Raw genomic sequence first — 21,765 nt, 5'->3', positions numbered from 1 at the left:
AAAGGAAAAGACCAACTAGACTAGTAGCAGACCATAATGAATTAGCCTAAACCAAAGTGGACCAGTAGGGAATTTCATGCTGTTCTTTTCAGCACGGTTCAGTTGCTAAATTATAATTAGTAGGATTCAATATTGGGAAATATATTATGGTACCATATGCACATACGCTATTTTTAACCTAATCTAAAGCTTAACCCTTTGCGTTTACCCTGATCTCACCAATCTTTCATACTGGCTCATGCACAAGCCGTCCATAGAGTCCTGCTTAGCTCTGACTGCACGCCTCTCTCCCTCTAACCTGTCTCCTCTCCTTCTGCTTTGTCCTGCTAGCCGAATCCTCTGACAAAATGGCTAATGACCAAGGTAATTGCTCTCTCTTCTCTTCTTCCACTAATGTCCTCAAATTGAAGTGAGCAGCTTAGGAAAACCTAAACACTGAAATTCATCAGCAGTCAAAGAAAGATCCAGCTGGTGTATAGCAGAAAAAAACATCTTATTTGCTTGCCTGACTACCATTTACTAAGAGTTTATCAGCAAAATGCACATGTGGCTAAAACTTCATACTACTAACAGTCTTTCCTCAAGCACATTTTTGTCAAAAGATGAGTGTCATGCTCTTCTCTGAAGTACAGCTTGTGGTTTATCTGTTTAAATTGCATGCTGTGGGTGGAATGTGTCTTAATGTGAACTATACACAAGAGCTGTGGATTCCAATGTGCCACCTGCCAATTCTTCTTATCTGACCTCTTGTAGCTCCAGGTATATTGGTGAAACCAGGAAGACCCTCTGCACCTGAACATGGTTTTGGATCAGTTGGTAATTGCTGTTTTATGTTTCCAAAAAATACACTGTAGTACCAAATCAATGATGTACCATAACAGCCCTAGTACTGTGCCTAATACCACTAAGCAATACCATAACAACCACCCAGTAGTCACTAGCAACCACTTAGCAACTTAACTACTTAGCAACATCTGATCAATACCATATCGTTACCCTAGCATCCACAAAGCAACCTCCTACCAATATCATAACAACTACCAAGGAGCCCTAGCGAACATCCACAATAAATTACCAACACCTTAATATCAGCGTAGCAACCCCTTAGTAACACCCTAATAACTGCTTAGCAATGCCCTGTTGAAGAACATATAACACCCTAGCAAACATCTTGGAACAGCTTGGCAATGCCATAGTTCCTAGTAACCACCCACAACAAACTAGCAACACCTTAAAGGGGACATCAGATGCAAAATTTACATAAACATAAATGTGTGTTGGCAGTGTGTGTACACAACCACCCTATAATGATAAAAATCCACCCAGTGCTTTTTTTTAAATCCCCCAAAAAATCGTAAGCACTGTTTTAGGCCCATACATATCTATGGGTACAACAATGTGCATGATGTTATTGTTTACACGGTCGTCAAGGATACGCAGAGAGAAATGTGGGCAGCCACGCCATCGTTTTCAAAAGTCTCCGTTTTGGTCCGTTTACACTGAAACGCTACCCCAGAGTTTTCAAACTAAAACGGGGTCTGCAGCGTTTTCAAAAGTCTCAGTTTTCGACCTCGAAAACGCCGGAGTAGTGTAAACGATAGGCGTATCCGTAGCAAACGTTATGCGTTTTAAAACGAAAACGCACTAGTGTAAACAGGGCCTTAGATCAAGCCATTAACAGATTCTTGGCAGAGTGACGTCACACAGGCCAACGACTATTGACGAACACTGGCATTTTAGCATAGACCCACCCTAAGTGAGCTGTAAACAGTCCGCCATTGTTTCGATGCTGGAGCAGGTGTAGACAAGAATGTCTCCTAAGCGATTGAGCTGTTTTGTTGTTGGATGTAATAATGAACATAGCAGTGGTCATTTACTCCCGACATCTGAGCCGCTGAAGTCGCAGTGGATTACTTTTGTTTTTGAAAGGAATGCACCCCTCCGATCTACCTAAATGTGTTTGTTTGTGAAAATCATTCATGATCCAGCTACACCTACAGAAGAAGTGAGTTTTTACGTTTTTTTATGAATCTTTGCAAATCACCTTTCCTAATAATGTGCTAGTTAGCAAGTTACACGATGAATGCGGCTAAAGTTTACAGCCTCAGAGAACTGCTCATCACCCCGTAGAATAGAGAGGTGGGGTGAGCAGAGTATATTATCATATACATGTACATTTAGTCATTTAGCAGACGCTTTTATCCAAAGCGACTTACAATTGAGGACAATGGAAGCAATCAAAATCAACAAAAGAGCAATGATATGCAAGTGCTATAACAAGTCTCAGTTAGCCTAACGCAGTACAGTTTTTTAAATAATGTAATAAATAAAAAGAAAACGGATAGAATAGAAAAATAATAGAGCAAGCTAGTGTTAGAGGCCTTTTTTGCTTTTGTTAATTGTATAATCAATAAAAAAGAAAACAAATAGATAGAATACAAAAAGATTAGAGAAGCTAGTGTTATTTTTTTTTTTAACAATGTTATGAGTAGAATTAGAATAGAGAGTGCTAGAGTTAGAGGGTCAAATAAAGATGGAAGAGATGTGTTTTTAGCCGATTCTTAAAGATGGCTAAGGACTCAGCTGCTCTGCTTAAGTTGGGCAGTTCATTCCACTAGGAGGGAACATTTAATTTAAAAGTCTGTGAAAGTGATTTTGTGCCTCTTTGGGATGGCACAATAAAGCGGCGTTCACTTGCAGAACGTAAGCTTCTAGAGGGCACATAAGTCTGAAGTAATGAAATTAGGTAAAGGGGTGCAGAGCCAGTGGTGGTTTTGTAGGCAAACATTAATGCCTTGAATTTTATGCGAGCATCTATTGGTAGCCAGTGCAAACTGATAAACAGAGGTGTGACATGCATTCTTTTTGGCTCATTAAAAATGAATCTTGCTGCCATCATTTAAAGGAACATGCACCGAAATGGGTCACTGTGAACAGAGCTGTTTTTGACAAGGTAAAAAGGATGTTGTTTTACACTACCATTGAGAAATTTTAACCAAAGTATGTTATAGACTTTCATGCAGACCCTAAAGAATCATATCAACTTGTCGAAAATAAGCATCTGATGTCCCCTTTAATAACAACCTAGAAACCACTACACAACACCATAGCAGCATCTTGCAATCATTTAGCAATACCTATGTTATAAACAACAAATTAACAACCTAGCAATCCTCAGAAAACGCCTAACTCAAGCTTAGCAGTGCCCTGCCAATCACTAAGCAAATGCCATAACAGCCATCCAGTAGCAATCACCCAATAACCTAGAAACACCTTCATAACAAGCTAGCAACCATACAACAACACCTAGAAACCCCTAGAAAGAAAAAAAATAAAAATAGCAAAAGCTTTGCAATGCCTTAGTAGCAACCAACCAGTAGTCTTTAGGAACCATCCCAATAACCTAGTAACACCTTAATAACAACCTAGCAACCACTTAGCAACAACCTAGTGGTGTCTTGCAACCCCATGCAAACCTCAACCAAATCCCTCTATATTTCTGTCTATTAGGCCAAATAAACACTGAAGGCTTTCAAAACTTTTTCAAACTTTCAGGCAAGAATTTGACAAGCCAACATTCAACATTTGTTAGCCTTGACAAATTTTCCTTTTCTTGTAACGTTATAACCATAGAATTTCCATGTTTCAGGGAAAACAGATATGTCTGGCACTGGTGATAACCACATTCTGGTTATTGTCATAATTGTGTCTGTGGGTGCATTTACCATCATCCTGGTGGTGGTTGGCGCCTTCCTGTGTACACGCCGTACTACAACACAGCAGAAAAAGTAAGTTCAGTTCTTCTGCAGACGAACGGTCCTAATACTCAGTCCTGGCGTGAGGGTAAATGTATTTGCCACAACCTTCCCTCAAAGTGTTTGGTATGATCTCCAGGAAACGTGCTGCCTGTAAGTCCGCTAATGGATCCCACAAGTATAAGGGCAATTCCAAAGACCTGAAGCCACCAGACCTCTGGATCCACCATGAACGTTTGGAGCTAAAACCTATCGACAAATCGCCTGAATCCAATCCAGTCATGACTGACACACCAATCCCCCGAACCTCCCAGGACATCACCCCGGTGGACGGCTCCATGGATCCTATGCTCCAGAGACGTAACTCTTACCGTGGTAAGAACTTTGATTTAAAGACCCCATGAAATCAGAACGCAAAGAGTTTTGTCTATCTGTTAAAGATCATCTGTTTACTAGTGGTCTCCCAAACTTCTGGAGATTTTTGATATATTTGTAGTATTTCTCTTTGGAAAACCATCTTTTTGAAATACCAGTGGCAAGTAGCTATAATGTAAACCTAAAGCTGCCTAAAAAGTCCCTTTGATACGTCTAGCCCAACTTCCTGTTTCAGTAGGAAAATAACTGTCAACACAGGAAAGAAGATCTGTGACCATTTCATGGGGTCTTTAAACTTGACCAGCCTTCACCTGCTGCATAATCCATGACATCATTCCAGCTGCTGCTTCTGAAGGATGCTTCAAAGTCAAGTCTACTATTTGTCATTATTGCTTGCGATTGGCATGTTCCTTGCTTAAAATTGAAAAACTATAGCATTGTTTTCATTGTTCTTGTGGCATGAATGGTGATATCCATCTGCTGCTGCCTACTCCTACAGATCTCCTGATATGTGTGTCTAAACTGCCCTCTAATGGACAAACAATAGAATCCCACTGCAATAGTGAAAATATCACATGATCTTGGCAACTGACTCTAGGACGTCAGCTGGTTGTCTTCATATGGCTCTAATATTGGGAGCCTGTCGGGTGGGTAAGCCTGTCTCAATCTGATTGGCTGGTCGCTGTCTGATTTACAGGCCATGAATCAGAGGACAGCATGTCTACACTGGCAGGCCGTCGGGGAATGAGACCTAAAATGATGATGCCCTTTGATGCACAACCCCCTCAGCGTAAGTGTGTGATCCTGAACCAGGGACCAGACACCCTTAATTTGTCCCCTTTTCTTTCAGTTAGGATATTAAACAATTTATGCTCTTTGGAATAACATAGTCCTCAAACAAGGTTCCCTGAGTTCATTATTATAGTTGAAGGCCAAAAACATACTCTACTCAAGTACACGTGTGCAAACAACTCAAGCTAAGAAAGCTAAACATTTCAAAATGCATGGGAATGTTCAGGTCAACTGCTGCCATGGCAGAGCAATGGTCTATTGCTCAGCAAGAGAAAATTGCTTAGCAAATGAACTAAAGTTAGTTAAGTTAGCACCACAGCAATGAAAGAACAGGTTGGCCAAAAATTTGCATCTGCGTTTGCATACTTGTCTAGAGTATGTTTCTAACCTAATGATAATTCTTTAACCTAGCAACATAGCATATCTTTCAATCTGTGTTGTTCTTTGTTTGCATGAGCAGATGTTATAGATGCACCATGCTTTCCATAATCTCATAGCTTTGTGTGCAAGGTCTAAACCATGGCGCTCTATTATTTGTGTCCATTCGCAGCTGTGATTAGTGCTCACCCCATCCATTCCCTCGATAACCATCACCATCATTATCACTTGGGCAGCCTGGCCTCGCCAACACGCAGCTATCTCCACCACCAGAGCAGCACGCGGTCCATCGCCACCCCCATCTCTCATCTAGACAGGGCAGAGTCCACAGGTGAGAGCGCATTAGTGGGACTTTGTGAAGACCTTCATCGTGCCTGAATACAATTGTGTTAGACCATGTTCTTCTTTTCCTCTCAAAATGGAATTACACTTACTTGGTGACCATGGAATTGTAGTGAAACTTTCCATATCTCTTCATTTCCCCCTTTATCTCTCAAAGAGAACATACCTCCTTCTTTAGCACTTTGTTTTACCAACATTACATGGTTTCTAGCTGGCCTAAGTGGGTCAGTTTTTGTTACTCAATTGGTCAATTTGTTGATCAATTGGTGGACCTGGTTTCAACCTGGTGAACCATCTTGGTCAAGCTAGTTAGAGCTGGCAAGACCAACTGTGGCCAGCAACAAAGCAAATAACCATGCTCCAAAAACCATCTTTACCAACATGAAAACCAAATTTACCCTATTCACTTAAAGTCGGCATGAAATCTGTTTTCTACATTGATGTGATTGACTTTATTGTAAATTATTCATCCATGTAGTTTTAATTTGTTCATTATTTTGGCCTCATAATTTTTTATCAACATGTTATAACTTATAATCTTCTGGTGAAACATTAGATTCCCCTCTGACGTTGTTTTTTTGGACTTCTCCAGTCATTAATTCCACCTAAACCTGCCTCTTTCTAACAATCGACTGCAAACTCACATTTTACCAATAGTTGTAGAGTTTTAATACAGTTAACATTAATGTAAGAAACCTTATGGCAATTATACCAAATAACAATACATTTAAGGAAGAAATATTAAGGTTGGGACACATCAAGATGCTCTGGATTCTCAAGATTCACCTTCAGTCTCCACATCCTGGTCAAAAAAGATTGTTTAAAACTGGCTGTTTCAGAAGGAGAGTATTCTACCTACTCACATTTACTGTAGGTGTTTAACATGATATGACTTGTTATTTTTCCCCAGCAGGCTTCTCGTGATCTTTAAGGTTACTTGTATACAACACCCGCATGGTTAATAGTATGCCGTATGCACCATGTGCTGACCCATGTGCTGATGTAATTACAGAGTCAGTAAGGAACACCCCTAGTGCTGACCTGCATCCTCCGTCTGGGCAGCCCTCTTGCACCACCGACCTTTCAGAGACAGACATTAGCTACCACAGCTCAGCTGCTGAGGAGGAGCCAGCATTCAGTACACCCACAGCACACGTTCGTCCCACGCACCCACTCAAGAGTTTTGCAGTGCCTGCCATCCCAGCTCACCCCATGTATGACTCAGCAGCATTACCCAGCACTCCACTGCTGTCTCAGACAGGTAATTCCCCTTCACACAAGATATTCACATCCATATCGGGTGATCCAATCTGCGATGTATAAAATAATGGCTTTTAACATAAAAATGTTTATAATATAGGAAGGTACATTCACCGGAATGAAAGCTAAGCTATTGGTAAATTCATTGGTGCAGTTAGAGGATGTAAATATCTTATCAGCATTGAGCTTAAAAAAATCTTGCCAACCAAGATGTACTTTCTTCCAAGTTAAAAAATGAAAGCATTTATAGCATAAGAAAAGTCTGTGGAATATTGAGCCTAAATGGTACAAATACAGTGAGAATATAATAGGAACTAGAACAGACCCTTGTGGGGCACCACAGTTTAGAGTGGCTGAAGAGGAAGACAAATGGACTGATGCAAAAGATTCTGTCTTTTAAACAGAAAACTAATTTATTCCAGTATCTTGGATCTAGTTGTCACACTCCAAATGCTCTAAAAAGGACTTCATGCTTTGTGCATCCTTATCATGAATAGTGCAAATTGCAAATCGGTTAAAAGGGAGAAGGACAGACACTGACTTGTGCGATTTGTTTTAGGGCCTCACTCAGTTAAAACAGCCTCTATCGGTACGTTGGGAAGGACGAGAACTCCTATGCCTGTCATAGTTCCAAGTGCACCGGATGTCTCGGAAAGTAGCAGACTGCATGAAGATGCAGGGAGCGTGAGTACTTTTGTTTCTATAATGTTCTGTATTATTCTTCTCTGTACATTATGGCTCTTACAACATAACCATGTACATTTGAGTCATTTCTGTTATGCAGTAACTAGAACTTTGTAAGATGCTTGTGTTATATGTATTTTTGGTCAAGTTTAGGAGCTTTAACTATATTAAATGTAGTTCAATTATTTATACAGTGGCAATAAAATCTATCTATAACATATAACAGAATATCAGTAAGGATCCAAAGATGACATCTGCTCCAAAAATGTGTTTTATCTCATTTATTATGACAGGGACATGACAATCTACTGCTTAGTAGAATGACCTATTTACAACATTTGGCATTGTAAGGCAAGGTATACATTTTATCATTAAACATCAGCCCTATGGCCTTGGCGATGCTGGTGCCATGCTCTACTGTTTGAGCTACAGCAGTGTCATGCGCTATGTTACATACTATGTTTTTCTAGGGATAATGTTACAAATTGAATATATTTGAATTTTTATAAAAAGCTAATAATAAAATGTTTTACTTTTTTTTTTTTCTCTCTCAAACCTTTACCTGCTTCTCCCTTTTAACGGCTGTATTTATTGCCCGCTTATTACAATTAATTACTGCAATTTTGCAAATTATTTTCAATGATTTATAACTGCTGATCGGTTCTGGTTTATCCTGCAAAATGCCCAATACTACTGTACCCCTTCATCCATTACCACGCATGTGGCTGTGCTATTTGATTTCCTGCTTTTCTTCTGCAGTACCACTGACCATCCCCTCATAAACCCAATTCCCCAAATCCCAGCTCACCCCAACCCCACCCCCCGCAGTAACCTTCTTCATCTCCCTTAGAATTACGAGACGGACGAGTTGACGGAGGAAATGGCCCATCTGGAGGGCTTAATGAAGGACCTAAATGCCATCACGACAGCCTGAGCACAATCCTCACAATAACACTAGACCTCACCTGCAACGGGGAGGACGTACAGCATGGAGGAGTTCTCAATCATTCGCTAAATGGAGAGAGAAGAGAGTGAGATAGGAAAAAAAAAACACTAATGTTTGGCATACCTTGCTTACTCTCAGGAAGGATGAGGACAGTGGACATTCTGAGAAAGGACATGGTTACTTCAACCAGATGATTGCGATTTTTCTCTCAGCATCCTAAAACGTTTCCTTATGTTTCAGCAGAGACCGTTTGAAAAGACACCGTTTTATTATCCTACGAAAAAAGGAAAACTACATTATGCTGGTGTATGTGTTGGTGCTTGTAAGGCACAATTTACAGTGTTTCATTTGTGTCTTTTCTTTGTATGTTTTTGTATCTATATATATTGCCCCCGTTCCAGTGAGCTGAACGTTGGACATCGTCCTTTTTATTTCTGCAACTCATTTTGTATTAAGCATTTTGATTGATGTCTCTTTCTCTTTTGTATGTCATATAATGTGCCATGTCTTATTTTCTTAAACATGTTTTGTATTGTTTTATATGCATATACACTTATCTGTTTGTAGATATGTTTAAAATGGACTCATTTCATCACCACAGCAATGTTTTTGACCTCTCATGAGTGTCAAACATCAGAGACATGCTGCTTTTACATTTGCCATTAGAATGGATTTGTGCAGTCTGCAACGTCACTTCCCCCTTCTACATTGTGTCTGTTTTAAATGGGAGTTCCCCTCAGATATGCCTTATTGAATTTGTGTGGAATGGCAGAAATCAGTACAACTGGGAAATATTTTCAAAATGTTTATCACACAACACTGTGATATTTATTCTGTAATGCTGAACTGTTACTGGTTACTCAGTCCGTTGGTACGAGAACGTAGACCTCCATCACGCATGCTGTCAGACTTGGTGCTGAAACTCAAAACTTCAGGTTGTACACGTGTAACTGCTAACTGAACAAATTTGGTACATTGGGAAGTGCTTTATATGGTTTATTTCCTCTTGCTGCATTGGTCTGAATTCTTGTATCAGAGCTTACACAAACCCAATGAATGAATGACAACATTCACTGTGAGATTTTACAGACCACATTCTTGGCACTTAAATGCAACAAAGTGCAAATGCAACACTTTTATACAGAACTCCCAGTGCTCATCTTTTATTTTCCATTATATTTCTTGTATTTGTTTCATATGAAGTACTTGTATAGAATTTCAATGTGCGAGGCAAAAAACCCAATTATTCATCCCCTGCTGGATATGGTTTTAATCTGTACTTTTACCCAAAGAAAATATGTAACAGCAATCATAATTTTGTTTTATGAATTTAAAGTCTCAAACATTTTCTTGAATGTCATTCTGACTGTAAGAAATTCTGGTTAACTATAGGAACATGTTAAAAAGCTTGGTAAAAAAAACAATATGACCTATTTGGGATAACCTATCAAGTTGTAGACAGTCAAACCTTTATTGCACTTTTTCAACAATTTCAAAAGAAAAAAAAACATTTTTACATATCCTGTGTTTTGAATATAAAGCTCTATTTGTGTAATGTAGTGTCATAGTTTAGTATAGGCAGCTGGTCTTATTTGTTCTTTTGCCTCTGAAATAATATTTGAGCGGCAGGTTTTATTGTGTTGCATATGCAGAATTCTGTTGGTCGCTTATTTCTGTACAAAGATCTTCTTGCTGTCTTTAGAAATACTCTGTGGCTTTTTAAAAAAAAAATACTAAAAACACTGCCTTTGGTTATTTACTTGCATGCACTTTAAATGTTTTGAACTGTGCTTTTGTTTTCCAGGACTCCTTCAGCATGACTTTTCTGGTCATTCATGATTGGTGAATAAGGACCTTTAACCATCATTTTCCAAACACTAGTTAGAAACCGCTAAAATTGAGCATAACTGGAAATGTATGAAACATTTCCATTATTTTTCTATTACTACAGAAAGCTGGTTTCCAAAGAATAGACATCGGTTAAGTATTCAACGTGTCTTTCGAATTTTGTTACTATTAACATTTCAGAAACCCTTGCGCAATCTAGTTTAAAACTTGCTTTAGCTGGGTGTAGCTGCTTTGTATTACAACCTGATCAAGTCAGATCTACAGTGTCATGAAGTGAGTGATGTCAGGAGAATCATGATCATCCAGATGATCAAAAATAACTTGTTCAAACACAAGGATGTTCTTTGTTTTGCAGTCTTTATTGACTTCTGGTAAATTACACCTTTAGACTCCTCTGGGTGTTTTAAAGTTCATTCCAATACTTGGCTGGGTGACCTGCAAGTTGGAGACGTTGCCGAAGTCCTGCAATGAGAGAAAGAATGGGTTAATGCAAGTTCCTTAATTCAAGTCTGAATATGAATGACAACCTTTTGTTTTGATAAATCATATGGTATTTCCAGAGCATTTGACGGCTGTAAAATATAGCCATTACAGCAAGTTTTTGCAGTTCATCTACACAAACTAGAGTCAAATCAACTTACGAAAGTCTTCAGCATTTCCTTTGTATCTGGATCAACCTCAATAATCTCCTGATCCAATGCAGAGACCTGAGAACAGAGTGAACAAGCACATGAAATAAGGGACTAATACAGTACTAGTGACGTCTAACATGAACAAGAATGAGAATTGATTTGGTATCATGCAGCAAATTATATTACTACTACAAAAGAGTTTTACAGGAACATAATAGCAGAGATTCTCATTTTTGTGTGCTCTTCATAAGGAAAACCCTAGGAAACAGTAGATTTACATGTGAAAGGTTTTACATTAATCTGATTGTCTAATACTCATACTGTTAGTTGAAAGCCATTTACTCAAAAAATTATAGCATGTAGGGATGTGATATGTAATGTCACATCTATGATATTCGTCATTGTTGTTTTAATGATGTGGAAGCTGATATTATCAAGCATATCACTCAGTTTGCAACAAAAATACACCTTGAGAGTTCAGCCTTTCATGCAGCAGAATGCAGTCAGAATGAGCCCAAATTCAATATATAGGTTATATGCCTCTCTTGTTTCTATATGATAATTAAGCATTATCACATGACCAAGAGTGTCATTTTAATTACAAGCATGACTGCAAATGTGATGTTTATTGAACGGTTGTATAAAATCAACAAGCTAATATTGTGAACTATATTTTACATAATGCGGTTATCCAAAATGGTTCTAAAAACTGCAACCTAACTGTTGTGCGTCTCAGAGCAACACAGAGGTGCTTCATTCCTGAATGTGGCAACGTTTTTGAACAAATCAATGATCTATTCACAAAAACAAATCAGCTGTTTGTCTGAATGAATCTGTTGAATGAATGCTTCTAAGACTCGCTCATTAAAACAGTGACTTGCTGCCACCTACTGGCAGTTTCATATATATATATATAAAAGTAATATTGAAATATAGAGAGATATTTAAAGCATAGCATTACTTATGCAATTGCAGTTCAAATATATCTACATACTGCTTCAGACATCATCTGCGCCACTTCCGCAGTGCAAAAAATTATTTTTTGGATATCATTCGATTGTTAACATCCTGTGTCTTATTCTTACTGGAATTGATTAAAATGCAATAATTTGGCAAAAAACTAAAAATAATAAGCAAATAAGAAGTCCACATCTAATAAGGTTTGAATTAAAAAGGATTTTATTCATATATATATATATATATAAAAACAGCCCACCTCCATCTCTCAAAGTTCAAATTAAAAAAATAAATATATACACAGTAGTAAACATTTGAAGTGGATCAAAAAAGTTCAAAGTTGTCCTAAGGCAAGAACGCATTTTGGTTTTAAGTTTCAGGAAAACGTTTGATCCACTTCAAATGTTGACTAGTGTATAAATATATAATGCCTCTGAAAAATGTAAAATGTTAAACCTGACCTCTGGGACGTAGTTATCCCGTCTCTCTCTCTCCTCCTCCTGCAGTTTGATGGAGATGCCTCTGACAGGACCCCTCTGAATGCGCTTCATCAGATGGGTCACATACCTGCAGAGAGACAAATTCTATTTTATATCTTACTGCACAGCCCTGATTACCACATTCATGGCACTTGACTCACCCCGCGATCTTGTTGCGCAGAGGTTTGCTGGGGATGATGGCGATCTCCTCGCACACTCTCTTGTTGATGTGGAAGTCATTGCCCAGGCGGGTGTAGTACTTCTCGATGACCACCCTAGCGGCTTTCTTCACGGTCTTGGTTCTCACGCGCCCCTGTCAGCACAGACACCAGTCAGTCACGGTAGCGAGGGACATTTTTGTACTTTCGACGGAGATAAGCGCATTTCCAAAGCTCACACGGCATCAACAATATAATATTAATACATTATCACAGAAACTAGTATCGCTTAAACACGTACTCTAGTTTAGGACGCACGTGAACAAAAGCTATGGATTTAACCGTTTTCTCCTCTAATCACCACATGAAAACGACAGAATAAAAGCCTCAATCATATTTTGTGAGTTATTTACTTAAGTTCAATGTATCAAAATAGTTCTATATGAATCAACATCATATCGTCTATCGCGTACAGACTTCCGTTGAAAAGTTGTGAACCGGGAGTTGTTTTTTTCAATATCCTACATTACCGCTGCTGCCAATCGTCAAAATACTCAGCATAAACGAATCTTGAGAGTATTAACAAAACATTTTGGTGTTTTTATAAACGTAACGACATGATAAAACAAAGGATTGATACGGATTGACGGGAGTTCACTGCGAAACATACACACCATATTGAGCCGGTCTAGAGGAAAAGGCTTAAAAATCGAACGGAGCGGAAGTTTATAAAGCTCTGCCGGATATTACATAAAAGTCTCTGAATGAGCGACATCACCTGCTTCAAATCGACGGGTATAATAATAATAATAAAAAAGGCAGTTTTATTTAAAACTTGCACATATTACACAAATAACAAAATAAAGATAAAGTTGTATATTTTTTTCACTGCGGACTTAAGGGTAGAATAATAATAAAAGAAAGAAAGAAAGCTCTGTATATATTTTTTTCTGAAGTGTGGAGACATCTTACCCCAAAATATTAGGTTGCTTGAAAATGTTAAACATAAAGTGTTAAAGGGTGATTGAAAGTGGACGTATTAGGTTTAACTTACCTCCAGTACAGGATTAAACAGTCTGTGATAGAAGTATTATGGGGGAAGGGATACAGTAAGTAAGTGAGTGAGTGAGTGTGTGTGTGTGTGTGAGAGAGAGTGTGTGTGTGTGCAAACTTGTAAGTCACCTAAACCTGAAAATTCATTTTGGGGACGTCGAAGGACATTCACATTTGTAAAAAAAGAAAAAAGAAAAGATATATATTAAAAAAAGAAAAGAAAAAGTACAGAAAAATTTCTGAGGGTTAGGGTTTTAGTATTTATAATTAGCTCAGTATAAAAACAGTAGAATCTATGGAACGTCCCCATTTAAATCGCTATGTAAAAGTGTGTGTGGTGTGTTATGTTGTTCTTTAATAATTCTTCAGCCTGAGAACAATACTGTAAACTTCGCATCACAAATCACCACAGCCTAAAACTGAGTGGAATATTTCAGTCTAACTGCATTGGTAACTGTTGCTATATATTGAGAAGTTTTCAGGTTTAAAGGTGTTGAATGTAATTGCCTTTCAGATACCTCTCTCTGAAACCATGCTCCTGAACTTTAATTACTGAAATTGAATATTTCATAATGACATTTTCAAATCACATTGCCAAGATGCACAGTTTTACCAATTTAGTTAGATTTCCCAAAAATAAAATTATTAGGATTAATTTGGTCTTTAGATAAAAAGTTCTGTAATGTCAGATGACAGGTGGGCCCATAATAGTCTGTTGGGTGACGCATAATGAACCTCTACATGCTAAACTCATATGTAAATGTGTCACAGTTTATCAGTATATGGACATTGTTCTTAAGGGGGCTTCTTCCCCCATCTTAACTTAAAGACCATGAACAAAATTTATTCAAAAATGTATTCCGACAAATAACTCCCAGAACCAATGTCCTCCTATTGCATGCTAATAATTTATAAAAATGAGCAATCTGCAGTATACATTATGTATGTGTACCTGTAATTAATAAACAGAATGAACTCGTAATCCACATTTTCTAAGGCCACAATGGTTTTAGGACACAAATAACCTCTAAAAAAGACAGACACGCTCTCACTCCGAGGTTAAGAGACATTTTCTTTTATTTTACATAAAAAAGGGTGCAAACTTGAGTTTCCCTTTAAGAGTGGAGGGAATAAAAATTTAATTTGAAAGGTTATGTATGGAATTTTATATGACTCCTCAGGAAAATAGGCATTTTAAATAAGATTAAGATTAAGGCCTTAATCTTTCTGCAACTTAAAAACAAAATATATTTAGAGAGAGAGAGGAGCAGAAAACAAAACGGGTCCATCACAGTTGAAGCCCTTGACAAAGTAAAATCATTGAAATACATTTAAGCAACATTCATATTTCAACACAATAAATTCATAATACAATGAAATTTAAAGTATCTTTGTAAGTATGACCAGAACAAGAGAATGACTCTTGCAGTACTGTACAATTCAGTTTTTAATATGTTCGAAGTACAGAAACATCCTTACTGAAAGAAACACTACAAAAAACGTGAAAAAGAGAATTCAAATATTGCAGTGATTTCCTACCAGACTCCTGTAATATAATCATTCCGAGGTCATTAAAAATGAGCAGTTAACCAGATCGGACTGTTCATTTAAAAAAAAAAAAAAAAAAAAAAGCTCAACAAGTTCCCACATTAACTAAAACCTTGAGACAGGAATGATTACATTTTTCAGAGAGAAAAAAAAAGCTATGACTGTAGCAGACACAATGGAAGGGCAATACAGTATACAGCGGCAAAATAGCACGCAGTGGACATTTACCTGCTGAACTCAAGCGTACAGAGGGGTCAGACTTGCAGTAGCATGTTTAAGGCATTATGCAGCCACAGAATAACAGTGTATCAACTTCATGCCCACAATGTTCTTCAGTGCCCCATTTACAAGTAGTTTCCATTGCTTTCGGAATCAAAAGCCATGCACATAAAATCTGCATTAATGTCACTAACTTCAACTTTAGGAGAATAACTCTATTTACCTCTCTGTATGTAAATCTGCAGCACAGTAAAGTGACCAGAACCGTGATACAAAAGCAAAGGCAATTCAAAGGAAATGGAATGGTACACAAACACCTCTCCAAAGGACCCAGAATGCTTCCTGAACGACTTGACTTTTGGGGAATCAATCGCTTTCGTGGAATTATTGTACGTTTAAACCTCAAATGGACTTAGAAGGCCATAACACCATCTTTATTAAAACAAAACCTACAAAAAAGGTACAAAAACATATGGTACAATCTTAAAAAAAAGGGAAAATTAAACGAAAAATGGTTTGAAATAGTCATCACCTTGCAGTTGACAAGAAAGCCAGTAGTTTTTATGAACGCATTATCCAAAATTCCAGTAATAAGGAATAACTTCATTTCTAGCCATCCCTCATCAAACTACTTCAAATAGCATATTAAGAGTGTGATTTCAGTGTAGTGTTTTACATGGACGAGTCATTTTTATCCAGCAGATGGCGCCTTAATCATCATCCGCTCATAATCCAGTACATCTGCATGTAGGACTAGCTTCCTCATCTATTAATCCAAAGCTAAACGATATCACATTCCACTTATATCCAAAAAAACAATTCCAAACAGCTCCGTAACAAGCCAAGGCCTCCCACTTTGACTTTGGAAGAGAGTCAACAAGAATCAAGGGGTTAAATCCTGCAAAATCATACTCCTTAGAGCCAGACGCACCTGGCGATAGCAAGCAGTGCACATCCAGAAATACTAAAAATTGTCTTCCAACTCTAGCGAGGCACGTAATACATATCGTTAAGAGAAGAACGTTAAATAAAATGCAGCCTCGACGCATGTGCGAGACATTTTTTCAAGAGTATTATTCAAGTACTTTTCACAGAATAATTTAGACCCAAAGTGACTTGCATCACAGTGGACAAGCATAAGGAATATCTATTAAATAACCGTCACATCAGAAATGCATGGAAAGTTTTTTTTAAACGGTTTGGTTGACTCTATAACCTCCAACCCGAGATTTGAACGCAACTTTCGTTCCTACACGGTGGAAACCGTTCCACAAGGTGAATCCAAAAAAGGAGTGGGTCAGTGAGAGCTCACCAAGTTACTATTTACACGTATAAATGAGTGGAAACTGATGAGTTAAGAGGTGGAAACATGCTAATAAAGAATCTGTGCCCATTTGCCATATCGATTTGGTCCAACACGCTCATTTATCCACTGCTTTCGTAGGAACATTCAAAGCATGCCATCTGTAGGCCCTCAGGAGGGATTTCCAAAATACATAATGGGCATGGTAGATTCTTCAAACAGCCTCGTTTACCTCCGTTACTTATGAAAGACGAGTTCAGAGGTCAGTAGCATACAGCAACGCACAGGCTGAAGTAAACAAGGGCCTAAGAAAACTTTAGTGCAGTCACACACTCCTATGGCTTCTCTCTCAACTTTTGTACGGTGATCAAAATAAAATAAAATAATAGTTATATCATTTATCTTACATTAATTCACATTTACTATACATTAGAAAGATCACGAAATAAAAACATGGATTTAATGCTGTGAATAAGTGAACGGTGAAACCAAAAAATGAGCAAGGCAACATCACGACTTGAGATTAGCGATTCTCTGAAGTAGAAACCAAAAAAACGACGACAACAGAACTACAGTAATTGTTTCGCATATAACCCCATTTTACGTAATTCCTGCCTTAAGGATTGCACTCAGGAAAGGACCGCCTCATCCATGCAAGAGGTCAAGGGCTGCCCCGTCTCAGAATACGCATATGGCCACTATATATAGATATATAGCATTTACGAACAGGCCGTTTCAATGGGTCTTCCGGCGTTTTCTGCCACATAATCCGATGTGTGTTCGATTTTGTTGATTCGAACCCTGTCGAGCGAGGTTCCTAAAGGGAATGAGACGTGTATCAGGTCAGTATGAAGGCATGGGAGGAGTTTCATAATGTCCTATTGCAGGTGGTATCTGCCGAGTAATGTTAAGGCATTAAATGTTTCGCAGTGGCAGTCACTACTGTCAGTCTGCGTCCTCCCAGGTTCCAGCTCACGACAACAACTAAAACAAGGAAACGCCTGCTGAATGGCCATTATTACATTATTTGCGGCATCTTTCGCTTAATATGAACAAGTTGAGGTGTTTTCCGAGCCACTCTGGCACATGAAACGTTATTGTCATCCTGAAGAATTAGCAGTTTTCAGGCATAAAAAAAACAACATCTATTAGGAACTGGTCGTGGGAATAATAAGTGACTATATGGACAGAAAGATACAAAAGCGCAGAAGGAAAGTCAGTCTTACTGGCCACCTCAGCCAATAGAAAAGCAGCCAGCTGTACGTCAAAGCGGTACGATATCGTCAGAGGAGAAAGCAGCATGACTGGCTGGTGGGTTGAAGTGGGAGGAGTGCTTTAGAACAAGCAGCTTAAATACTAGTCAGTGGAACGGAGGCACGCGACGAGCGCCGCTCTTCGTTACCACTGGAAACAGCTGCTTATGTCACACTTGCACAAAGTTCACGTGTAAAGGCCAGCTAGCATCATTACGACAGTTATTTGTTTTGCGCTTTGCCCATGTACGTTAAATCACTCCGATAGATACGACGAAGAAATCTGCTAGTCATATTCTAAGGCTTCGACCACTTCCTGGCAGCATGAGAACCAACAATCAGCCAACAAATACACAAACAAACATTTCAAAAAGGGTTAAGTGAGAAACCAAAAAGCCACCGTCTCGTCTCGCGTGGAGTGGAAGTGGGCTGGGAGGTGCTCGGGGGAGGAAAAGGTCTGCGGTTCGAGCTCCAGCATGGGCGACTTTGTCTCTCTCCCTCCCTCTATGTCACACAAAGGGCTAGAACTGTGCCTGTCGCGGAGGAAGAGGACGAGAGGGCACATTCAGAGACTTCCTCCCCGGCACGTCCACCGCCGAGGACGAGGGGAACGAAAAAAGAAGCAAAACAGCAAATGAAGTGCGGTGCTGTTCCAGTGCTTTGAGATCCTTAGGTTTGCGTGAAGATCCTAGAGACAGTCCGAGGATGAGGCCCGTCGCTGCCTAAATTAAGATGTGGAAGAAACCAAACGAAACGAAACAAAGACAATCCCCACAGAGACAACGTGTGCATGCCTCTTTGTTTTCATACATCGGTCCCCAACTCATTTGGAGGGCTCGCTGTTGTCGTCTTGTAAAATTTCTTTATTTGAACGCTCTAAAAACAACCAAAGGAACGGACTGTGCGGTGAGGCCGGAGGTTCATTTGTGCCGTTGAGTGTTCTTCTTCCTCTTCCTCTTGAAGAAACAGCAGCACCTGAGGACGAACACACAGGTTAAGGTCAGTGATGGCAGGCAATTAGCTGATTATTGCAGCCTAGTAATGAAGCATCTGCCCTCTAGCTACACATGCGCCGTCAGTATGTAGCTGCCTTTGTAAATCTTAAATAAAGCAGGTATGTGGGTTACATATTGTCAGCGCTGTCTATAATGCATTAGTATATTCGTACCAACCTAAATGCTACATATAAAAGGACAATAACTGGTCAAAGTTAATAAAAAGGAAACTTAAAAGCATCAACAACAGAATGTTAAACAGCAACAACACGACAGAATGGATCAGGAAAAACAAGGCACATGCAGTGGAAGAGAACAGCTCCAGACTGACACATTGAAAAGTGATAGACTTCACTAAACATGTTTCTAATGGATGCTGCTAAACAGCCAGTAAATCCGACGGTGAGTAACAGACGATCACTGGCTGTATCGGTTGTTAATGAAAAGTCATACTGAATATACAGTGTCCTGCAAAAACATGCAGATCCTTAACCTAGTCTGCTTTTTTACTTTTTAAAAAAAATCATGCCAAAAAGCGAGAAATTAGTTCCTAAATTTAACACATAGGGTTAGGGGTTTAACTTTATTTGCCTGGGAGATTATGACCTTCTAACAATATTACTGACCATATTAAAATATATATATTAAAATGCATTTCATTGAATTGAATAAATAAACATTAAAATAATCTGAAACACTGTTCAGATCATTTCCGGATGTGGTATAAAATCGGAGATTTAGTTAAGAGTCTGCATACGTCTGTTAGGAACTGTGTATGTTTGACTCTACGTCCTCATTCCATTCGGTTTCTGTAAATAAGCTAAAGTTGGGCTATTAAAGACTTCTCAGTGTCAACTTTAGGGCATTTCAGCCTCTCAAATCAGACTTTGAGCAAACAGACCTCCCTCTTTCGGTTTCAAACTCACAGACCATGAACGGCTACATTAGCCTACAACTATGTTAGTAGATCTGGGTGTAAGCGCGATCTATATGGCCACAGTCTAGGCTGGTCCACTCCCCTTGGGTTTGATGTGGACTGGAGAGAGGGACTCACCACAGGTTGAGCATTTTCACGCAGCTACAGAAGAGTGTGAAAAGAGAAAAGACATAGAGATTATTACACAGAGGTGAGACGATGAGACAAACCTAATGTCGGCGACAAAAGACCAACAAGAAGACACAAACAGAAAGAAAGAGAGAAAGACAGACTCAGCGGATAGTGTAGGTCTAAAACATCTGCTCAATTCATGGTCACCTTTTATTAAGGAATATCACAACAAAATACTAAAACAGATGGCCAACAGAAAAAAAAAAACAAAAAAAAAAGAATGGGAGAAAAAGGGGTAGAGAAGAAAAGGAACAGAAAGGGTTTGGAGAAGTGTAGTGTCGTCCTCAGCTCACCAGCCCACCGCTCTACTAGTGAATATAATACAACATAAACATGCTTCAGTTTGATCAATGGGTCTCTGTCACAATAAAACATTTGGTATGACTGTTTTGTGAAAATAATCCAAGTACCTAAATTCCATCAACCATGGTCTAAAAATCACTGTAGGCACAGCCTTGAGTGGCTTGTATATAGTTCATTAGGCTGTCAAAAAGCAACCTCGCGTAATTGGGAGAAATCCAACTAAAACCAGGTCACATTTAAATATATAAAAATAAAATTTGTTTTGATTTTTAGCACAAGACTATTGACAATTAAAAGTTTTGTATACCACTATGACGATGCAAAACACTTTATAATTTAAATACCATTATAGAGTCCTTTACAGTAAGGATAAGGGAAAATAAGCTTAATTGTAATGAAAATACAACACGATTGCACTGCAAACTTTGTGGTCCTAAGATATGGTTATAATTTATATGCCTGTTTTAGGACCAGAAAGTATGTAAAGCTTCACATACATACAATAAACGTTTCTTATATACAGTATTAAGCAATATGTTTAAGTAGGAAAATATAATGTCTGATTTTGTGACCTGGACATTCACCCTTTAATGCAGCATTCAACAGATTTGGACTGTTTTACAGCTTCAAATGCAGCTCCTCCAATTGGAATTTTAAACCAAAGCCATGTTTATAACGCATTTGTAACATTTTAAATGTGCCACTCAGTAATGATAATATATGTACATGAGATATAGAAATTAGATGAAGTGTTCTTGCATTCTGGGTTATTCAACTCAATTCAAATTCATCAGCTACAAACTTTTAATATTTTAAACATGTTTTTGAACACCATATTTGTGGTTTAAAGATTTCTTTTAAATATATAGCCGATTGAATGCCTCTCACTGGAAAAGTGATAATGCCATTTTTAAATGGCTTGTGTTCTTAGAAAATGGAATAAGAACTGTTGTACAAATGCTCTCTCATGATGTTTACTGTATGATGTAACTAATTAAATATTTAATAAAATTAAAAGCATTAAATATACAAAAATAAAGATAATCTAAAAAATAAAAAAAAAAACAAAGAAAAATAAAAAAAACATACAGTCTCACTCGCTCCTCTACCTCAAAACAATCCATGACTTGGCATCTAGTTGGAAGACAGTCACGAGCTAAGCATGGGGCATAAAACAGATGCCAAACACTAATAGCGTGGAGCCCCTGTACTTCCCATCTGATGATTGTGAGAATTCTGCATGATGATTCTCGTTTTTGGATGAACTTTCCTTTTAATGTAATCTCATGTAAAGTAGAAGCTGCTACTATAGCTCAAGTGGCAGTGTTGTAACATTACAGGTTGAATCTTTAAATAAGGATAAGTGACTATGATAAA

The 21,765-nt window shown here is 38.4% G+C and overlaps 3 protein-coding genes across 8 annotated transcripts in view; 1 reads left to right on the top strand and 2 right to left on the bottom strand.

Moving 5' to 3' along the window:
* Positions 1–10,587, top strand: part of neo1a (neogenin 1a) — a 155,201-nt gene extending 144,614 nt beyond the window's left edge. The window contains 10 exon segments of the mRNA XM_058781135.1: positions 331–363; positions 754–816; positions 3,511–3,555; positions 3,650–3,788; positions 3,895–4,130; positions 4,828–4,920; positions 5,473–5,631; positions 6,655–6,903; positions 7,462–7,586; positions 8,437–10,587. Of these exon segments, the coding sequence (XP_058637118.1) occupies positions 331–363; positions 754–816; positions 3,511–3,555; positions 3,650–3,788; positions 3,895–4,130; positions 4,828–4,920; positions 5,473–5,631; positions 6,655–6,903; positions 7,462–7,586; positions 8,437–8,520 (1,226 nt within the window). The 3' untranslated portion in view covers positions 8,521–10,587.
* A 133-nt stretch (positions 10,588–10,720) lies between these two features.
* rps17 (ribosomal protein S17) lies at positions 10,721–13,430 on the bottom strand. Of its 2 annotated transcripts, none has more exons than XM_058781138.1 (5): positions 13,281–13,430; positions 12,610–12,761; positions 12,431–12,536; positions 11,022–11,087; positions 10,721–10,842 (listed from the first exon to the last, which is right to left on the bottom strand). In XM_058781138.1, exons 1-5 carry the CDS (start codon positions 13,281–13,283, stop codon positions 10,765–10,767), a joined length of 405 nt encoding a protein of 134 aa, XP_058637121.1. In that variant the 5' UTR covers positions 13,284–13,430; the 3' UTR covers positions 10,721–10,764. The 2 variants fall into 2 exon arrangements, with proteins under 2 accessions (XP_058637121.1, XP_058637119.1); XM_058781136.1 differs by lacking the exon at positions 13,281–13,430 and adding an exon at positions 13,132–13,182.
* A 1,281-nt stretch (positions 13,431–14,711) lies between these two features.
* csnk1g1 (casein kinase 1, gamma 1) overlaps positions 14,712–21,765 on the bottom strand; it is a 55,080-nt gene continuing 48,026 nt past the window's right edge. For 3 of the 5 annotated variants that reach the window (XM_058781453.1, XM_058781452.1, XM_058781455.1), the window contains 2 exons: positions 20,032–20,055; positions 14,712–18,957 (listed from right to left, as the gene is read on the bottom strand). In XM_058781453.1, the coding sequence (XP_058637436.1) occupies positions 18,903–18,957; positions 20,032–20,055 (79 nt within the window). In that variant the 3' untranslated portion in view covers positions 14,712–18,902. The remainder of the gene's footprint in view (positions 18,958–20,031; positions 20,056–21,765) is intronic. The other 2 variants (XM_058781454.1, XM_058781456.1) reach the window with 1 other exon arrangement.

Source organism: Onychostoma macrolepis, chromosome 07 (assembly GCF_012432095.1).
Source record: "Onychostoma macrolepis isolate SWU-2019 chromosome 07, ASM1243209v1, whole genome shotgun sequence".
Lineage (NCBI taxonomy): Eukaryota > Metazoa > Chordata > Actinopteri > Cypriniformes > Cyprinidae > Onychostoma > Onychostoma macrolepis.
Note: the sequence above shows the minus strand (reverse complement) of the source record. Positions and strands in the feature narration are given on the sequence as shown.